This window comes from Mastomys coucha, unplaced genomic scaffold (assembly GCF_008632895.1).
Source record: "Mastomys coucha isolate ucsf_1 unplaced genomic scaffold, UCSF_Mcou_1 pScaffold22, whole genome shotgun sequence".
Classification (NCBI taxonomy): domain Eukaryota; kingdom Metazoa; phylum Chordata; class Mammalia; order Rodentia; family Muridae; genus Mastomys; species Mastomys coucha.
Window position 1 is genome coordinate 204,183,181 of NW_022196905.1, and position 21,626 is coordinate 204,204,806.

At 45.1% G+C, this 21,626-nt stretch overlaps 1 protein-coding gene across 1 annotated transcript; it reads left to right on the forward strand.

The window, feature by feature from the left end:
* Nucleotides 1-5,211: 5,211 nt before the first annotated feature.
* Tmem192 (transmembrane protein 192) lies at nt 5,212-21,599 on the forward strand. Its single transcript, XM_031339945.1, has 6 exons — nt 5,212-5,366; nt 9,233-9,379; nt 12,454-12,718; nt 16,375-16,509; nt 17,747-17,849; nt 21,269-21,599. The coding sequence occupies exons 1-6, from the start codon at nt 5,340-5,342 to the stop codon at nt 21,417-21,419; spliced, it is 828 nt and encodes a 275-aa protein (XP_031195805.1). The 5' UTR covers nt 5,212-5,339; the 3' UTR covers nt 21,420-21,599.
* The last annotated feature ends 27 nt before the right edge of the window (nt 21,600-21,626 follow it).

A 21,626-nucleotide genomic window follows, 5' to 3' on the forward strand; every position in this document is an offset into this window, starting at 1 on the left:
TCTGTAGACCAGGCTGGCCTCGAACTCAGAAATCTGCCTGCCTCTGCCCCCAAGTGCTGGGATTAAAGCTGGGCGCCACCACTGCCCAGCTTTTTATTTTTGTTGTTGTTGTTCTTGTTGTTGTTGTTTTCTGAGACCTTCTTGTGCATAGCGATTTGCTCCCTGCCTACTGTGAGGTGGTGGCGGTGACAAGCTACAAGGCACTCAGCAGTCTCACCCATGAGTTCTCAGCTTCTCAGCCTCTTTGGTTCTAGGTTACATAACTCTATGATTGTGGTGATTAATCTTAAGTGTCAATTTGATGGGCTTTCCAATCACCATGGAAACAAACTTCTGGGGAGGTGTAGAGGGGTGCTTTTAGATTAGTTTGAAATAGGAAGACTCACCCTAAATATGGGCAGCACCATTCCATGGGCTGGGATCCTGGACTGAGCCCCAGCTCCATTCCTAAAGGTGAGCACCAGCTTCATCCCTCAATGTCTGAGAGCTGATCACCAGATCCATCCCCTAAGAGCTGAGCATCAGCTACATCCTTCATCCCCTGTGAACTGAGTACCAGCTGCATCACTATGAGCTGAGCATCAGTTTCATCCCCCATCCCCTATGAGCACCAGCTTTATCCCCTTTGAGCACCAACTGCATCCCACATCCCCTGTGAACTGAGCCTCAGCTTTATCCCTGTGAGCACCAGCTTCATCCCTCAGCCCCTGTGAGCATCAGCTTCACCCTCCACCCCTACCTGTGCTTCCTGTCAGTAGAGATGAGTGATTGCCTGGAGCTCCTGCTGTGTGAGTATCCTGTCAGGTGGACTATTCGATGAGCTATGAGCCAAAATAAACCCTCCTGGTGGCACACGCCTTTAATCCCAGCACTTGGGAGGCAGAGGCAGGCGGATTTCTGAGTTCGAGGTCAGCCTAGTCTACAGAGTGAGTTCCAGGAAAGGCAAGGCTACATAGAGAAACCCTGTCTCGAAAAACAAAAAAAAAAGTCTTCCTGATAGTCTGTCTCCAAAACAAGAAAAGTATATGGTACATTGGTCAAAAGGCAAGGTCTCATATTCCAGGCATAGAGATGGATGACTGGCCAAAAGCGTAGGGGTGAGGCTGGGAGACAGGAGTGAGGGTGATCATCCCATCTCTGAGGAGAGATGAACCAAAGCCTCTTAATGCCATTTGCTAAAATTCACCGGTGCTGAATTTAGCATCGGTGCCATCTGAACTTCTTCCAGGGGAAAAACATCTAATCAGGGAGACTGAGCAGAGTGATTTTCGCTTGCTTAGGATGATGCTGAAATTAATCAAAAGGCATTTATTAAATACTTAATTGCATTTAGTGCAGTGTTGGATGCCCACGAAGAGCACTGTGTGCACCTGGTCCCTCCACCGCAGCAATTCATAATATAGAGAAGTAGAGAGGTGAGGGAGGGCAGGAAGGAAGCCAGAATTTCATGAGTTCCTTAAACACGGCAATCTTATGCAAAGGAAGAGATTTCTTTTTCAGTGTTGGAGATTGAAGCCACTCTTCCTCCAGCTCGTGAGGCAAGCTTCCACAGCTTACCTACATGTCAGCCCTCACTCTCCTTTTATAAATGTACAGGAAAGGAAAGTTCTAGAAGTCAAATTTAAGTTGAGTTTGGTAAGTCTAAGGCTCTCTGCTCAGCACTGTTTTGCCCTGGAAGGAGGGCAGACTGACAGGAGAACACGCTCAGGATAAAAGGATTTCTTAAAACTCTAAGACATGGCTGGGCGGTGGTGGTGCACGCTTTTACCCCCAGCACTTGGGAAGCAGAGGCAGGAGGATTTCTGGGTTCAAGGCCAGCCTGGTTTACAGAGTGAGTTCCAGGACAGCCAGGGCTACACAGAGAAACCCTGTCTCGGGAAAACAAAAACAAAAACAAAAACAAAAACAAAAACAAAACAAAACTGTAAGACAGGGCTGGCACAATAGCCAAGCCAATAAAACCTTGAGTCATACAAGCTGAATCTGAACCTTAGAACCCACAGTGGAAGAAGCGAACCAGCCGTGCCCTCCACACATGGTGTGGTGTTCATACATGCACATATTCACATGACCATGAGTGTGCACACATGCCGCAATAATAAAAAATATAAATGGTAATGAACTATGGGATGAGCTGTAATCCCAGTGCTTGGGCAACAGAAACAAAAAACATCAATTCAAGATCATCCTGTCAGCTATGCAGCAAGTTCAAGGCCAGCCTGAACTCCATGAGAGTCTGTGCTGAAAAAGAAGAAAAACCTAAAAAGAGATGACAAGACGTTGAAAGGGAAAGGTGGCAAGAAGAAAGGAAGGAAGGAAGGAAGGAAGAAAGGACAGATGGGAAATACACAGAGAATAAGAGGGTAGTTGCCCAACCTGATATCCTTCAGCCTTCTCGACCTATTTCATGTCTTCTCAGTGAGCTGCACACGCCTTCTCAGTGAACTGCACACGTGCCCTGTTTGTTCTGTTCCTTACCATGGCTCTCACTTATCTTTCTCAAAGCTTGCTAACCCATTCTTCAGTGTCCAGTGTTTCTCACCCGTCTCTAGCAGAATCTCCTATCTATGTCATCATTTCTCTTTGAATCCAACTACTATTGAGTGTGAGTTCACAGCTGGGCTGCATGATGTCTGTACAATACAGGATCAGGAGTTCAAAGTCATCTGTAGCTACAGAATGAATTGGAGACCAGCCTAGGCTACATAAGACTCTGCCTCAAAGAACAAAAGAAAAAAAAAATCCAACAGAGCTGTACTAGATCTGAATCCAACTTTCCTTATTTTTAAAATGTTTAGATTTTTTGTTTTATTTATTATTATTTTGTGGGGTGAAATATCCATGGTATGGTGTATATAGATGGAGGTTAGGGATAACATTGTGGAGTTGGTTCTTTCCTGCTACTTTAAAAAAAAAAAGATTTATTATTTATCTATGTACTTTATGCATGTGAGTAGACTGTTGCTATATTCACACACACCAGAAGAGGGCACTGGATTCCATTACAGATGGTTGTGAGCCACCATGTAGTTGCTGGGAATTGAACTCAGGACCTCTGGAAGAACAGTCAGTGCTCTTAACCTCTGAACCATCTCTCCAACACTTTCCTGATACTTTTCATGGGTTGAGGGGATTGAATATAAGTCATCAGGTCAGGCTTTCAAAGCAATCACCTTTACCTGCTAAGCCACTCAATGGCCTGACTTTCTGTATTCTTACTCAATAGAATTAAATCGAGAGAGAGAGAGAGAGAGAGAGAGAGAGAGAGAGAGAGAGAGAGAGAGAGAGAGAGAGAGAGAAAGGATTCTTCAGGGGTGGAAGGGATTGGTAAACGACACATAATCCTGTAAGTATATAATCTTACACTCATTACATCACACACAAAGAGGCACATGCTCGAGCATGCACATACACACACATTTCACACTGCTGCCTTGAAATCAGAAAGGAAACTAGTTGGGAAAAGGAAGATAATCAGTGGGAGGGGACAAGAGAAGGCAATGGGCACTATATATAATCAAAATACTTTATTCACACATATGAAAATGCCATAATGAAACCTGTTATTACATATAATTAACAGACGCCCGTAAATGCTTATTTAGAAGAGTAAAGGCCAGTTAAAACTGTGCAGGACAGAGGAGATGAGGATTTCTTTGAGGATTTCAGAGTTGTTCCTTCACAGGGCCTGTAGAGAAGCTGGTTTTAGGGAGAGGAAGGAGCCAGCATGATTCAGCTAGCTGTTCCAGGACAGGAGGACAGGCATTCTTTCCAATGGACAAGTCTAGTCACTGTCCTTGGGGCCCAGTCTGCTCTGCACTGATGACACCTTTGTCTTCCAGTTCCTCTTCACTTACAGACCTGAGGACTCTTCCTCACATCCCTCTTTACTTCTTTATGGGATCATCGCCAGGCTTGCCTCTAATTTACCAGGAAGCAAAGCCTGGCCTTGAGCTCATGATCCTCCTGCCTCCTCTAAGTCCTGGAACTACAGGTGTGTGCCACCACACCTAGCTACCCAGTTAGTTTCTCTCTCTCTCTCTCTCTCTCTCTCTCTCTCTCTCTCTCTCTCTCTCTGTGTGTGTGTGTGTGTTTAAAACTTGGGCTGCAGAGATGACTCAGTGCTTGAATGCACTAACCACTCTTTCAAAGGACCTGGGTTTGATTCCCAGAACAATTGTCTAACTCCAGTGTCAGAGGATCCAATAGCCTCGTCTGGCCTCCCTGGGTAACAGGCATGCACATAGTGCATAGCCACACATGTAAATAAAACACTGAAGTGCATAAGATAAAAACAATTAAAAAATACTTTGTATATAAAACAAAACAACTCATCAGGTGCGATGGTGCCCACTAGCAATGCCAGATTTCACTGTGCAAAGGCAAGAGGGTCAGGAATTGAAGGCCAGTGTCAGTGCACATCAATTTCTAGGTCAGTGTGAGCTACTTGAGACCTTAATTAAAAAAAAAAAAAAAAAAAAGAGGACTGGTCATTGGCGTTTACTACCAAGCCTGAGATTCACATAATGGAAGAAAAGAACTGACTCCATCTTGGGCTAAATGTGGTGGCACACGCCTTTAATCTGAGCATTCCATTAGGGGCAACAAAGACAGGAGAATCTCTGAGGGTTCAAGGCCAGTCTGGTCTACATAGTGAGTTCCAAAACAACACAGAGCTATGTAGAGAAACCCTGTCTCAAAAAAAACCCAAAAAACCAAAAACTGAAACCAAAAATAATCAAAGGACAGAAAAAGAAGACATGGGGAAGGGGAAAACAGAAACCGAATACCTAAAACACACAGACACACAGACACACACACAGGAATTTCCTGTGAGACATCTGTAAATCGTGTTAATAGAAATTGGAATCTATTCTAGTTCAGTCCCTCTACAGGTGGAATTACGATTTTTTTACTGCGTCTTTTTTCAAACAGAGCTATATTGCTATAAACAAAAACTGCGCAACAGAAATAAGTTAATTTTTTCAAAGAGAAGTAGTTTACTTGGTTTAAACGGGTGCTCGAGAAATTCGTCCTTTAATAGCCAAATCTCTGATAAACAGATAAAGCAACAGTTTAGGGAATCCCCCAAAACAATCGCCTGGGCTACACAGCGGCCCGAAGCTGGAGTCTGCAGGGAGGGCCACGCCCCTAGCTGCTGATCGGCTGATCTGGGTGGAGGGGCGTGGCCTCGGGCAGTCGGGGCGGGGCGAGCGCAGAGTGGGTGTGTCCGAGGCGGGGCGCGCAGGTCCAAGTAGGTGCGACTGTCCCGGGCCGTCGGCTCCGGGGCGCTGGTGGAGAGGTCAGGCTGGCGGGGCATCGGCCCGCGACGGCGGGTCATGGCGGCGGGCGACCGGCTGGAGGACGTAAGTGAGGCGCCGAGCCCTGTCCCCGCCATCCCGCTTCCTGTGCTGGGCTCAGGGGGCGGAGACTGCGAGCTGGGAGCTACCCAGAGCCGCAGCGGCTCGATCATCCGGGACGCGGGGTGCGGGGTGACGCGACAGGCAGGGACCGCGGACCCCCGGATCGTCTTCCTGTTTGATCGGGGGGACACGGCAAGGGTGGGCACGCGGGACCCTTCAGTCGGCGGCTCACGTGCAGTGCGCGTCTTTGGTTCCGGAAATGGGAGCTTCACGTGATGCGCGCTAGCCTGATCTGTCCTTCCTGGGAAAGACTGACAGGCGGGCTTGCACGCCCCGGGTGACCCGGCTTCTGTGGGCCCTCCTGCGGTGGCTGGAGAGCACCCGGGACCTGATGTGACTCTGGTTAACCTCCGGCACCCCTCGAGCCTACCTCCCGGAAATGCAGATTGGTGCATAACCGTATTATGTGCTGTTTTGAATGTAGGCATGGTAGGAACAGAAAGATGTTTGAATCTTAAGATGCATGCTTGGTTGCTTAAAAACAAAACAAAACAAAAAGTACTCGGTTGCCAAGCTCACAGTGTAGCCAGTATAGAATAATACAATTGCAAAAATCTTGAGTTTGCAAGCTCATTAAGACACTGATTAATTTGAAATTGGGTGTGGGGCGGGGGAAACACTTTGGGAACAAACATGCCTTTGTTTCCAGAACAAACTATCTTGGCTATTGGTATAATAAAACTCCCGCCCTTGAGAAATGCAAGGCTGACATTACCTTAGCACACTAACCTGAGATAATAACTAATAAAAACATTATCATGGTCTTAGTATGAAAGCACACTAAAGCCAGGCGGTGGTGGTGCACGCCTTTAATCCCAGCACTTGGGAGGCAGAGGCAGGCGGATTTCTGAGTTCGAGGCCAGCCTGGTCTACAGAGTGAGTTCCAGGACAGACAGAGCTATACAGAGAAACCCTGTCTTGAAAAACAAAAAAAAAAAAAGCAAGGTTCCAGAACTGTAAGAGCTTAGATTCTTGTGTGTGTGCGCGTCCCGCAGTTATGTATGTATGTATGTATTTATTTATTTATTTATTTTAGACTTGCTATGTGGCCCTAGCTGGCCTGGTACTCGTTATAATGCCTACTCTGGCCTCAGATTTGCTGAACTGTTTCCTGACTCAATTCATTTTATTGCTGGGCTGATGGGAGTGCCTTGCCACCTAGCAAGTTAAATTTTCTTGATGAAATATGTTTCTTACAGTCAGACTAATCTAGTTATTTTTCAATTGAGAAAATGGGAAAACAGCTAGTACTTGGAAACTTAAGACTCATATGTCTTTGAAGCACAGCGCATTGTTTTTGAAATTTTGCGAGTGAGATTTCATGGACTGACAATTTATGGGAGAACTAAATATCTAAGAGGAAAATGAATGGTTTAGAAAAACATAAGCAGTGTTTCTTGGTGCTAACCTGCCCTGGAGTTCTTGGATCTATAACCTATAGGAGTACAGTCCTAGCTATTCCTTTCAGCAAACAGTGGGAGATGGCTTACTTCACCAGCAGTTAAGTAGCTGAACCCGACTGTGGACTTGGGTAGGCTGCCTGCTTTTGGTGTTTTGTAGATAATGAAGTACACATGTAGTGAGCTAAATACATGGACTACGTTGCAAGCCCAGATGCTTAAATGAGTCTGAGCTAATGGCTCCTTTATAACGATGAGGACTTGATGCAGCTCCGGGTGAATGAACACCCAGGCTTCTGAAGGACCCAAACAGGGGCAGCTCAGAGGGTCACAAGTGATAGGAGAGGTTTTAGAATCTACACTGGGGTGAATGTGTAGCAGGCCTAGGTCGGACCCACCAGCAGTATAAATACTGACACAGGCTTTTTAATATTTTAAAGCTTAGGCCTTTTGTCAAGGGCAGTCTTGTAGCTCCTCTAACCTGGCACTGTGTCCTGCCTGCCATGTGGCCAGCTCTACTTCTCTGCTTAGCTCTGGTCCTTCTGTTTACCCCCTTGTCTGCTGGCTGAATCCCTCACCTCTGACTTCTTCTCCCAGAATCCCTTTCTTTCCTGGAAAAGCCACCCTCCACTTCTTGCCTAGCTGTTGTCTGTCAGCTCTTTATCAGATACAATTCTAGATCAGATGAGGAAGAACAAATATATTTCCAAAATAGAAACCCAGTAATGGGCCATAGAAATGACAAGATCAGAATCCTGCCAGCATTTAGCTCTCTGCTGGTAATTGCTTAGCAATTGAAAAAAACAGAGACACACCTTCACACAGTGTACCCTAACATGAATATGAAGATCACTTACCTGAGATCTGTCTGCAAGCCCTCTTGTCGTTTAACTACCCTCAGACCAAGAGAGGGAGAGGAAAAATATTTAAAGATATTCCCACATGGATTTTGGTTTTTTTTACAGGCTCACACTAGGTAACTCAGGCTAGCCTCTGGCTCACAGTAATCCTTCTCCTGAAGTCTCCCACATGCTGGGATTATAAACAGCACATGCCACTAAACCTGGGTCCCAGTAAGGCTTAATACAGCATAGACCTCGGGTCCCCAAAGGAAGCAGTTACTGGGGGAAGAAAATGAAAAGACAGTATTGAGGTCAAAACAATAGCTGAATTCTTTGGTAGTAACTCCGGTCATAAGTGGTGGAAATGGGTTGGGCGAACACGGTATAGTTCTTGCTTGCTTAGCATGCACACAGCCCTGAGCTCGGCCCTTAGCATCATATAAATCAGGCATGTAGCACACATCTGTAATCCCAGCACTGAGGAGGTAAGGGGAGAGAATCTTAAATTCAAGGTCAGCCTTGGCCTTAGGGAGTTATAGGCCAAAATAGAGGAGATGAAGGAATAATTCAGGGTTCTGGGGATGTAGCTCAGTGTTAGAGCATTTGTGTAGCATGCATGAGCTTCTAGATTTGAAGTGGGGTAGACTCATAAGAAGACAGAAAAGTGGATTGATGAATTGATTGAAAATGATTCAAGCCAGGCAGTAGTGGCTCACACTTTAATCTCTGCACTCAGGAAGCAGAGGCCGGTGGATCTCTTGAGTTGTAGATCAGCCTGGTCTATGTAGTGAGTGTCACGATAGCCAGGGTGACACCCGAGACACCTTGTTTTGAGAAACCCTCTCCCCCCAAAAAGAGGAAGAAAGAAAGAAAATGAACTTTGTAGAGCTGAAACTTGTCCTATAACTAGTGAAGAACGAGTGAAGGAGATGGTGGCCTTTGCTGTGATGGGCATTGTAGGTGGGGAGACAAATAGGAGGGGTGTAGAGATGGAAGGGGTTTCCTGAGAGCTCAGGCTAGAAACGTTCGTGCGTGTCCAGGAAGCCGTCTACCATTAAGCTACACTCCAGCCCCTTTGGGGTTTTGGGCTTTGCTGTGTTGGGGAGCAAACCCAGGGGTTACATATGCTAGGGGGGCACGCTGCTTCTCAGCAGTACCCTGTCTTGTTTTGTTTCTTAGAGAAAGGTCTGTGCTCAGTATTCTAGGCTGGCTGCCTGGAAGGAGCTCTGTTGCCCATACTAGCTTCAGATTCTGGATTACTCTCTTCGCCTTCGAACTGAGATCACTGTTGTGTGCCGCAAACAAACACAGAAATCATACAGAATAGTTTTGAAAGCTCCAGTGTGGTGGCTCATGCCTAGAGTCATAGCACTCAGAAGGCTAGGGCAGGAGGACTGCCACAGTTGAAGGCTAGAGTGTGCTACATGATGTTTCTATGACAGCCTTCACAGTAGAATATCTCAAACAACTAAAAATATCCATTCTTTCTTTTAAAGCTTTATTAGATGTGTCTTAGAGACATGATGCAGAAAGTCTTGACTATAACTTTCGTGTTTTTCTGTCACAGAGTTCCTTGGATATCCTACAAAGTATGGATGACGACCCACTTCTGGATACCCAGCCTCTCCCACACCACTCTCTCCAAGCTCACTTTAGACCCAGATTCCATCCTCTTCCCACGGTCATCATAGCGAATCTTCTGTTGCTTATACATGTGAGTTCACTGCAGAGCTTGTGTTCTTAAAAGCATACCAGCGTGGAGGTGAAGAGACGGCTCAGTGACAAGATGCCTGAGGACCTGGGTTCCACCTCCAACACCCAGTGCAAACCAGGGGATGGATGGGTACACTCCTGGCAATGAGGAGGTGGGGCTGGAGGATCCCTGGGACTCTCTGGGCAGCCTAATCTAATAGGAGTAAGCCCCAGATCCTACTGAGAGACCTCTTCCCCCAAACAAAACAACAAGGTAGATGTCTCTAAGGAACAGCACCTGCATTGTCCTCTGACCCCCAAGTACATATACATAGGCACACATATACAGTACATAGCTCTTTGGGGGCGGGGGCATTTGGGCTGTATCTATCAGGTTTTTAAAATGTATATATTTTTGTACAAATTTTGTGCTTATACTTCTATTTCAAAACAATGTATTATATATATGTTTGCACACATGCAAGGACATTGTGGAGTGGTAGTGTTGCTTGACATACTAAGAAGCCACAAGTTACCTGGTATCCTGAGGACCACTGTTTCTGCTCCTGAATTCCAGGCTAGCTGGTCCACGATGACTCTCCAAATGAGGTCGAAGGAAAGAACCCACTCTGCATATGTTGTCTGGCGTCCACATTCATGCTATAGAAAAGTGCATACTCGCCGGGCAGTGGTGGCACACACCTTTAATCTCAGCACTTGGGAGGCGGTCTCTGTGAGTTCAAGGCCAGGCTGAGCTACAAGTCAAGGGTAGACCAGTTAAGGCTATATAGTGAGACCCTGTAATGTCAGTAATTAGTAGGCAGAAGCAAGAAGATCAAAAGTTAGAAGTCAGTTGGGCTACATAGTAAGACCTTAGCCTTTTGCTAAATTCCTGCAGAGACTAGCATATATACAAATCATATTAATCTTATTAATTTCATCTATATTTAATTTTAACACTCTAAGCTCCCCATTCATCACACTGCAGTAGAAGGTGGACTGTCCCCCCGAGGCTGGCTCCAGAGGACCAGTGTGGCTGGAGAGTACATGGACTGTCCCACCCCAGGCTGGCTCCAGAGGACCAGTGTGGCTGGAGAGTACATGGACTGTTCCCCCCAGGCTGGCTCCAGAGGACCAGTGTGGCTGGAGAGTACATGGACTGTCCCCCCCAGGCTGGCTCCAGAGGACCAGTGTGGCTGGAGAGTACATTTCTTGCATGCCCTGGTCTTGCTGACTTGTCTGCATGCTACATTTGAGAGCCGCTGCTCCGCAGCTCACCCCTTTTCTGTGTTACAGGCCTCTGTCCATCAGTAGAGGCTGGCTATGGGCCAGTGACTGATAATTCCTTCAAATATTTGGACATACGCATGGAATGCTCTTTTAACCCCCCTCCTCCTTAAGACAAGATCTCATTCTGTAGCCTTCCTGACCTTGAACTCATGATGTAGACCAGGCTGACCTAGAACTCAGAGATCCATCTTTTTCTGCTTCCCACATGCTGGCTATTGAATTGTTTTTGAGGAATAAAATCCTTACAGGAAGATTGCTGAATCAAGATGTTTCCAAATTACTCGAGTCAAGATATTTCCAAATCATTTCCTAAAAGTGATTCCCAGCCTGGTTAGCAATACATGAGTCTCTTTCCCTGTGCCCTGGCACCATTTAAACTTTTGTCAATCTCTTTAGATATTTGTTCTCCTAAAACTGAGGAGTAAACTAATTGCCTGCCTGCCTGCCCGCCTGCCTTCCTTCCTTCTTTCCTTCCTCCCTTCCTCCCTTCCTCCCTTCCTTCCTTCCTTCTTTCCTTCCTTCCTTCCTTCCCTCCTTCCTTTCTTCCTTCCTTAATATATGTGAGCTTTGGTGCCCTCAGAGGTAAGAGATGTCAGACCCCACTGCAGCTGGTGATAGGGATATCGTGAAGGGCCCAGCAACAAGGGTGCTGGGCACTAAAGTCTGATCCTCTACAAGAGTGGTGCACGTGCTTAACCACAGAGCCATCCCCCAGGCTCCTGGAAGTAAACTTTAAACCATCCTTTTATTAGTTCTTTTAAAAAATATACTTATTTTTAATTATGTGGTGAGGAGGACTGCAGATGTCCTGGAGGCTAGAAGAGAGGATGTGACCCCTGGGGCTCGTCAGAGTGAACCGCTTGACCTGGGCACTGGGGGCTGAACCCTGTCAGAGCTGTTTGCACTCCTGGCTGCGGAGCCACCTCTCCCATGCATAGTAATTGCTTTTGACATAATCAGTTCTTTCTATGCCTTAATATATAGGTGTGTGTTTATATGTGTGTGTATGCATATACATTATACATATACTGAGTGAGAAAGACATAAAACCTCACCATTAAGTGAGCATCTCCTTAAGTGGGATTTCGGGTGGTTTTATTTTCTTATTTGTGCTCTTGTCTGTGATTTCCTACATTTTTCTTTTTCAACCGTGACTTGCAATCTGCCTGTTTAGCCCAGGCTAATCTGAGATTTTCCATCCTCCCGAGTATTAGGATTACAGGTATGTGTACCTCACTGCCCAGCTTCTACAAATTTTTATGATGCTTTTGGAAAACAAATTTAAAATCGTTTGTAAGAGCAGAATAGCATGGAGCTGGGTAGAAGGCTCAGAGGTCTCCCAGAGGACCCAGGTTCAGTTCTCAGCAACCACATGGAAGCTCCTAGCTCTGTAACTCCAGTTCCAGGGCATCTGGTACCCTCCACAGACATTCATGCAGGCGAAACACCAGTGTACATAAAAAATAAATACAGCTAAAAAAAAAAAAGAATAGGATTGTATAAGTCATAGAGTCCTTTAGGAAATGCCATTGCCTGTTTTCTAAACCCATATGTTTGTTATAATTTTTTGATACATTTATGTGTGAGTGTGCATGGTCACACCAGTGTGCATGAAGGTGTGTGTGCCATAGCACACAGAGACATAGGGATAGCTTGCAGGAATCAGTTCTCTCCGTCCGCTGTGTTGATCCTGGGGTCAGACTCAGGTTGTCAGTCCTGGTGACCAATGCCTCTCCCCGATGAGCCAACTCACGGACCACAAGCCTTCATATTTACTCTGAACTCTGCTGCTTCTCTTTCCACCAGGTCGTGTTTGTTATTTTAGCATTTTTAACGGGTGTGCTGTGTTTGTACCCTAATCCAAATGAAGACAAGTGCCCGGAAGACTATACCAACCCGTTGAAGGTTCAGACAGTCATAATCCTTGGGAAAGTTATCCTGTGGATTCTGCATTTGCTTTTTGAACGCTATATCCAGTATCACCACAGGAAAGTCAGGCGCAGAGGTTATTCGCAAATCTACCGGTCTACGAGGCATCTCAAGACACTGGCCCTCACGATCCACTCTTCTGGTAAGTACTACATCTCTCTTATGGTTTTGGTTGTGAGCCTAGCCTTTAACGGCTGAGCCATCTCTCCAGCCCAAGTGCAGCGTCTCTCATCTGCTCTGTGGCTTGAGTGCCAAAAATGACCCAAAAAGGACATGTAGAGCTTGATTTTATTGAGTTTATAATCAAATGCTCCTTTTGAGAGTGAGATGTATATTGTAGCCCCTATCTTGAGTTTTTCTTTTGATGCAAAGAGGGAGGGATTGAACCCAGGGCCTTATGTATGCTAAGCAAGCACTTTGCTACCTAGTTATGGCCCACCCACCTCTTGAAGCTCTTCTTGCATAGTCTTCATGGTCGTTTTGAAATAGGATCTCACTGTGTCTTATAGGCTGGCACTGCTAGAACTCTCTTTTTTGTCAGGCTGGCCTCCACCTTACAATCCTGTCTCTGTCTCTCAAGTAAGTGCTTGGGCTACAGACGTGTGTCACTGTCCTGGACGTACAGCCTTAATTTTCATTTGAAATTTGTATTTGCTGGCTCAGTGGGTAAGAGCACCAACTGCTCTTCAGAAGGTCCTGAGTTCAAATCCCAGCAACCACATGGTGGCTCCCAACCACCCGTAATGAGATCTGACACCCTCTTCTGGTGTGTCCGAAGTCAGCTACAGTGTACTTACATATAATAATAAATAAATCTTTTAAAAAAAAAAAAGAAATTTGTATTTGCTACAGAAGTAATACCAGTTTATTCCTTTTAACAATGGATTTTTTTTTGTCGTTTTCCTATCAGCTATCTAATTTGCTCAAAGAGGAAGGATGACTGCTGTTCTTTGACAGTCAGAGCATTAGAAAAGGTTAGATTAAAAAAGATTAGAAAATCTCCACAGGGTGGAAGCAGGAGGCCCAGGAGTTCAAGGCCAGCCTCGGGTGTGGAGCAAGTTAGAAACCAGCGTGGGCTCCTCGGGACCTTATCTCAAAACAAACAACATCCAAACAAAAAACAATAACAAAAACCCAAAACTCACCAGCCCCTAAAAAGGATTTTTAAAACGAAGTTCTATGATTTTTTTGCAGTAGGAGCTAATGTCAGGAAGTTGCTAGGAAACAGGAAAATAAGCTATATTATTCAAAACATAAAACATAAAACACTGGGTCTCAAGCTGTGCCTGGTAAGTCTAGCTACCTGGAAGGCTGAATCCAACCTGCTTGAGCTACTGAGTGTTACTGCAGTAAGAATTACCCCAGTGCTTCTGGGATAAGCACTCAGACACCAGTGACAGTGGAGAGAAGATGTCAGCAAGGGACCACTGTGGGTTAGCTCTGGAAAGGCTTCGGTCCCTGGTCTAGTTTGCACTCATATTTTTTGTTGTTTTGTTTTGTTGTTTGTTTTTCGGAACAGGATTTCTCTGTGTAGCCCTGGCTGTCTGGAACTTACTCTATAGACCAGGCTAGACTTGAACTCGAGAGATTCACCTGCTTCTGCCTCCGGGGTTAAAAGGTGTGCATTGCCACCGCCGCAGCCTGGCTGCACTCCTGTTTTATACTCTAACACCACAAGGTGTACATGGCCAGCAGCAGGTTGTTAAAGGCAACAGCCCGTTGTTTCAGCTGTTCTTCCAGGTCAGTGTGTTCCACGTAGGAAGTGAGAGTCATGCTGGGAAGCAGGCAGTACAAACAGTTCTTTAAGCAAGTCACTAAGTAAACCAATGAATCAATGTCTCAGAATTGATCTTTTCTACCTTGTTCTACTTCATTAGTGTCTTAGTTAGGGTTTCGACACCAAGACCACAGAAACTCCTATAAAGGAAAATATGTGATTGGGACTGGCTCACAGTTCAGAGGTTTAGTCCATTGTCATCATAGCAGGAAGCAGAGCAGTGCATAGGCAGACGTGGTGCTGGAGAAGGAGCCAAGAGTTCTACATCCGGACCAGCGGGTAGCGGGAAAAGAGAGGCACTAGGCCTGGCTTGAGCATCCGAAACCTTGAAGCCCTCCCCAAGTGACACACTTCCTCCAACAAGGCTGCACCTCCTAGAAGTAGTGTCATTCCCTGTGAGCCTGCGGGGGCCGTTTTCATTGAAACCATCACAATTAGAAGGACCCTGTCACAAAACAAAGCATAAATAGGATCAAGATACGTGATGGTGTACTTGCCTTGCCTTCACACAGCCCTCGGTTGAATCACTGGTACCCTACACAAACAGTCAACAGAAGCCTCACGGGTCCTGAGTCAGGGTAAGATTAGTAGCCACACATAGGGTCTAGCCTGCTTCTCTCAATTCCTGTTATACAGCTTTCAGAGGTGTAACTGAATGAAGTTGAACTGAACTAGGGAGGCTGGGCACAGTGTCAAATATTGACCTTAGAAAAAAAAGCCTCATAAGTTGTACGGATTGGAATTTTTCTTCTCTATTCTGTTAGTGTTTTACCAAAGGGTAACCCATAAGCTCTTCCACGCAGCAGAGGCCTTAGCGGCAGCTAAAGCAATACACTTCAGCAGACAGAACACAGGGGAGTGGCTATTCCTCCCACGCTCTACAGCGGATGATTGTAGGTTCTAAGTGATGTATAGCCATTGTGTGACCAAAAGATGTCCCCGTAACACAAGAATAAGAACAAAAACTTTTTAGCTACTTTACCTACTGTATGTGGGGTGGGAGTAAAGAATACTCTCAAGGAATGATCTAAAAATAATAGCTTTGAAATTCACCAATAAAGTGTTTGGTCTTTACCGTTTTCATATCTGACGTTAAGCTAGGTCTGATGCAACCTGAGCCTTCAGGAGGCTGAGGCAGGAGAATTGGTCGTCAGTGAATTCAAGGCCATCCTGCACTATGTTAGAACCCTATCTCAATTATAATATTTTTTTCATATGTGCATAAGAACCAAAAAAGTCAGTTTAATAATTCTATAATTCTATAAAGCCAATCGTTCCTTAGTTTTAAAACAAGGTTAGATTCTTTGTTTTTTCTGGTTTTGTTTTTGGTGCTAGAGACTAAACTTCCCCGGCAAACATCTTCCCATTGAGCTAACCCTTTAACCCCTTGGTTTTTGGAGATGAGTTCTCATGTAGCCCAAAACGGCCTCACACTTGCTATGTAGGGTCCATCCTCCTGCCTCTACCTTTTGAATTTTCAGGGGTCACAGGGCCCATCCTTGATTTCATGTAGTTCTAGGGGTTGAACCCAGGCTGTCATTCATGCTGGGCAAAAATTCTACAGGCCAATCTATATAGCCAGCCTTCCAGATATTTGCTTTTAAAGAATTTAAATTTCCAACCTCTTGATCTTCCCCAAGTCTGGCCAGTGGAGCAGAAGTTCCACTGATTGCTGGCCTTTCTGGTGACCGGTCCCATGCTTAGGCTGTGTAGAGCCTACCCTTATTAGCATAAACTCTTGCTTGATCTTATGGGTTTTGTTATATATAACAACGCAGTTCTTTCACTTAGGAAATTACAAGGGCTTAAGGAAATTGGAAATAAATAAATAGGTAGATGAGAGATACATACATAGATGAAAGATAGATACATACATAGATGGATGGATGGATGGATGGATGGATGGATGGATAGATATAGACAGGTAGACAGATAACAACTTATAGAAAGCAGATCAGAAGGAGCTTCGTGTTGACGGAAGAGCAGCATCTCACTGCTGTCTGTCTCCCTCCCTCCCTCAGGTAACACAGCCCTCCTCCTCCTCCTTTGTGTGCAGCACTCTTTCCCTGAGCCCAGCAAGCTGTACCTTGAGCTGATTCTGGCTGTCCTGGCCCTGGAGCTGATCTGTTCCCTGAGCTGCCTGACCCTCTATATAGGTGAGAACGGAAACCACTGTCTTGTGACCTCTGCCTGCCTCTTGTCTGTACAGTCAGAAGAGAAGCATAACCTGCTATTTTAGTGAGCGCCTTCCCCCTTAGCTGACCCCTTTAGCACCCTTATCATTTACTTATGACCACTTCCGGTCATCTCTCCTTCCAGACAAGAAGAAGAGGGAGCCACTACCAGTGAGTCAGTTTTCTACATCTGTGTCTTTCATAGATTTTTGGGAACCTTTAACCAGGAGAGATAGAGTACCTACTGCTCTTAATCATGCCTGGCAGCTCACAACTGGCAGGAACTCCACTCCAGGGGATTCGGTGCCTCTGGGCTCCTGAAAGCACGGGGATATGCCCTTAACACACATGCATAGAAGACAGAATTTTCAGCCAACTGAAGCAAAGCTTTCTTAGAAGACAAAACAACATGTTTGCTTCCTATAAGACAGTGGTTCTCAACCTTTCCAGTGCTATGATCCTTTAAGACAGTTCCTCACGTTGAGCTGACCCACAACCATAAAGCTTTTTTTCAGTGCTGCTTCATAACTGTAATTTTGCTACTGTTTTTAACTGTAGTGTAAATATATGATATGTAGGATATCTGATTGATCCCTATGAAAGCGTCATTTGACACCTGAAGGAGTGATGACCCACAGCCTGAGAACCGATGTTAAAAGGCAACCAGAATGGCACTGAATTCACAACCGAATTCCCTGCTTCTGCTGCCTGGGGTTATTGCAGAGTCAGCACAGTAGGCCCTGCATATAAATTTGGCATCTAAATTAAAAACAAAGGCCAGGCCTAATGGCACACACATTTAATCCAAGTACTTGGAAGAGAAACCCATGCAAGTCTCTTTTGAGTTTGAGGCTAGCCTGGCCTACAAGTGAGACCCTGTCTCAAGAAGAAAAAAATGTGTACTCACTTCATGCTGTGGTCAGGGGAGTGGAATGAGGTCATCCATCTAGGACAGTCAAGCCGTGCCTCATATGTTGTAATTGTCACCTACTGTCTCATAATTGTTATTAGTGATAATCTTGGCATTCCCTGTGACTATCATTTCTTAGTAGACTTTGAAATGTGTACATTGATAAATAATCATATTCAAACTGTTCACTCATTATGCAATCTCATATATTATCTATGCAAAAAGAGTAACCAGTTAGTATAACTTTAACAAATGAATATAGCCAGTTCTCCAGAAATAGGTAATGACTAAAAATGACTATTATTTCAGTGAAGATTAGGAGATTCAACAGAGCCAAGCCACAGCCTGATGTACTTGAAGAAGAAAAAATTTATGCTTACCCCAGCAATACTGCCTCAGAGACTGGCTTCAGGTAAGGCTTGAGTTGGCAGTAAAAATTGGGCTTAACTTTTCCTCCTTCACTTACTTGATGCTACCTGCCTGTGATCCTAGCTACTTGGGAGGCAAGGGCAGGGTGGGTAGCTAGCCAGGGCAATTTAGCAAAATCTTGACCTAAGATAATTTTTTTTGTTGTTTTTATAAAGGCTAAAGATGTAGTCAGAGGCTCTATGTATAAGTTTCAGGGTCCAACCCTAGCATCTGACACACATGCATATGCACATGCATGTCCACAGACATGCACATTCACACACACATGTACACACACACCTAAGCTAAGGTGAGAGGATCCCAAGTGTGAGGCCAGCAGAAATAATTTTATTTCGGAGAAGTAAGCACTTTCCTTCCCATATACCACTCATAGTATTTTTGTAGTCTTCGCTGGCCTTGAACTCACAAAGATCCTCCTGCCTCTACCAGTTGGGATCAGAGGTGTGCCCCTGACTCCCAGCTCTAGCATAAGTTTTTAATGAGACTTCATTACTGAAAAAAACAGATTGTTTATAAACGAGCTCAGCTACCACCCAGGCCCAGATCCACGGCTTTGAGCCGGCCCAGCCCAACATCTACCTGATCTGTCTTTAACAAAGACAGAGTTTTATTGCTGTAAATAGGCACCATGACTGTGACAACTCTTATAAAGGACACCATTTAGTTGAGCTGGCTGACAGTTTCAGAGGTTCAGTCCATTACCATGGCGAGAAGCGTGATGGCATGCAGGCTGACATGATGCTCGAAAAGGAGCTGAGAGTTCTACATCTTGATCTGCAGGCAGCAGCAGGAGACTGTGTTCCACACTGGGGATAACTTGACCATAGGCAATCTTAAAGCCTACTCCCACAGTGACACACTTCCACAAGGTCACACCTCCTAATAGTGCCACTCCTGAGAGGCCAAACATTCAAACAGAGGAGTTTATGGAGGCTATACCTATCCAAACTACCATATTATCTATGAACTGCTGGAATTCATGAAGGGGCCTGTCCTGCAGCTTCTAAGCTGCAGGATCTCCATTACATAGGACAACAGGATATCCAAGCTGAGTCCTGGTAAGGATCCAGTATTGATAGTGTAGCAGAAGGCTAGAAACCTCAAACCAGGCCGATGACTCATTGCAGTGAACATTTGCCAGTAAAGATGTTCAGATAAAAACTTACACTGTATGACAGACACACTGTAACATACTATGTCCACAACGACATGGGTTTCTGTTGTTGTTTTGGGAGGTTTGTTTGTTTTGTTTTCTTTTGGGGGGAGTTTAAGGGTGGAGAGTGGGTACAAGAGGAGGGGGAGATGAGTGAGATTGGGGTGCATGGTATGAAACTCACAAAGAGGTGCTGGAAAGATGGCTCAGTTGTTAAGAGTACTGACTGCTCTTCCAGAGGTCCTGAGTTCAATCCCAGCAATCACATGGTGGCTCACATCATCTGTAATGAGATCTAATGTCCTCTTCTGGTGTGTCTGAAGAGAGCTACAATATACTCATATACATAAAATAAATAATTTAGAAAAAGAAAATCACAAAGAATCAATAAAAACTTAATAACCATTCAAGAACAAAATCCGTAGACATTTTTATTTTTTTATTGGATATTTTATTTATTTACATTTCAAATGTTATCCCCTTTCACAGTTTCCCTTCTGGAAACCCCCTATTCCATTCTTCCTCCCTTGCTTCTATGAGGGTGCTCCCCCACGCACCCACTCACTCCTGCCTCACCACCTTGGCATTCCCTACACTGGGGAATTGAGCCTTTACAGGACCAGCAGCCTTCCCTCCCATTGATGCCAGATAAGGCCATCCTCGGCTACGTATGCAGCTGGAGCCATGGATCGATCCTTGTGTACTCTTTGGTTGGTGGTTTAGTCTAGACATTTTTTTAATGAGCAAGTATTATCTTGGGAAAATAGAAGTTTCTATATGAAATATAATAGTAGACTTTACCTTAGCTTAGCTGTAAAGAAATAATTTGTATGGTTATAATGTATGTTCTGAATGCAGATTTTGGCTAAAATTGTAATATTCACTGGATTGAGAGGGCAGACATATGTGGTGTGACTATGGAGTAGGGGGGAACAGGAGCTAAACCCCTGCTATTTTTTGTGTGTGTTTGTTTGGGGTTTGGGATCGTGTCTCCCCTGGAGTTGAGACTAGACTCTTGCTTGCTGTGTTACTGTATAGTCCAGGGACTCAGACTCTTAACTCTCTTCCCTTAGCCTACTAAGTACCAGGATCTCACTGTGTTGCTATCTAGCCCAGAATAGACTCAAACACTTGACTCTCTTCTTTTAGCCTTGTGAGTACTGAGCTCACTATGTAGACCAGGCTAGCCTCCAACTCACAGAGATCCACCTACCTCTTACTGTGTTTCTCTGCAGTCCAGGGTGTGAGTTACAGGACAGCCAGAGCTACTTAGACCAAGACCATGTATGTATGTATGTATGTATGTATGTATGTATGTATGTATGTATGTATATATGTATGTATGTATGTATGTATGTATGTATGCATGTATCTTTATTAGCCAACAGTGGCTGCCTCAGGACACAAAGGCCAAGGATCTGGTTGTTGTTTGGCCCATAAGACCAGATGTCTGAGCAGTCCCAGAGTCCCAGAGAAGTCCTAGAAAGCTGCCAGTTTTCCGTCCACTTCGGAATCCTGAAGAAGTCATTCTAATACCAGGAAGGAATGGCTCGAGAACAGGACAGACAGAATGCCAGTGAGAAGCAGGCAGGAGGCAGAAGTCCCTCCCTCCATGTCCTTTACGGGGCTGCCTCCAGGAGGTGTGCTCAGAGTTAGAGTGGGTCTTCTACCTCTGTAATCCAACTGAGAAAAGCCCCTCCTGGGTGTGCCTGGCTGCTTGAGCTTTAGTCAGTCCAGATACAGTCAAGTTGATGACCAAGAGTAGCCGTCACGTTCATCCCCAACAAATTAACATGCTGCTTTTTTTGTGGGGAATGGGGTAGCCATTGAGACAGAGTCCCATTAATTAGCCCTGGCTGTCCTGGAAGTTGGCTAGGTAGACCAGGCTGTCTCTGAATTCACAGAGATCTGTCTGCTTCTGCCTCCTGAGTGCTGGAATTAAAGGCATGCACCAGCATCTCCTGATTCATGTGTTGACTTTAAATTGTAAAAACTTAAATGCTTTTTCTGGCATCCAAAAAATAAAAATATAAACAAAGGCAATATGTACTTAAGCAGATTGATTTCCTGAGCAGAAGTCACTAAGTTCATTCATGAAAGACTGGTTTTGGAATAGCCCTGGGGTAGAAAACCCGAGGGAAGGTACTGGGTAAAGTGTGCCTTAGTGAATGCCGCTGAGGACTCACTTGAAATGAGACCAATGAATGCTGGTGCATTAGTTTAACCTGCCTATGTCTTGAATTCTGCAGGACTATTTCAAGCCTAGAAGAAATTGTTGAAAAGCAAGAGGACATAATTGTCTACCTGAAGCGACACAATGCTCTGCTGAGTAAGCGATTGTTGGAGCTGGCAACTCAGCCAGCCAGGACACGAGAGGCTCATGGGCATGACAGCCACTGAGTCCACAGTGACTGCAGACTGCCTGGCTGCATGGTTGCCACAGGAAACCTCAGCCTTTGCCGAAGTCACATTCACAGTGTGTGCTGGGAACCTGAATCCAGTTCTACCTTTGTAGAACTCTATATGTCCCAGAGATGGTGACGGGCCTCTGAGTGGTTTATAAAGGTCTGGAAAACCTGAGAATGTTTTGTATGTCGTGAATAATTT

Excerpts from the sequence above, each read along its gene's own strand:
- Tmem192 (XM_031339945.1), top strand. The coding sequence starts at position 5,340 with ATGGCGGCGGGCGACCGGCTGGAGGAC. Across the intron at positions 12,719-16,374 it reads CCTCACGATCCACTCTTCTG|GTAACACAGCCCTCCTCCTC; the intron begins GTAAGTACTACA and ends TCCCTCCCTCAG. Across the intron at positions 17,850-21,268 it reads GCCTCAGAGACTGGCTTCAG|GACTATTTCAAGCCTAGAAG; the intron begins GTAAGGCTTGAG and ends TGAATTCTGCAG.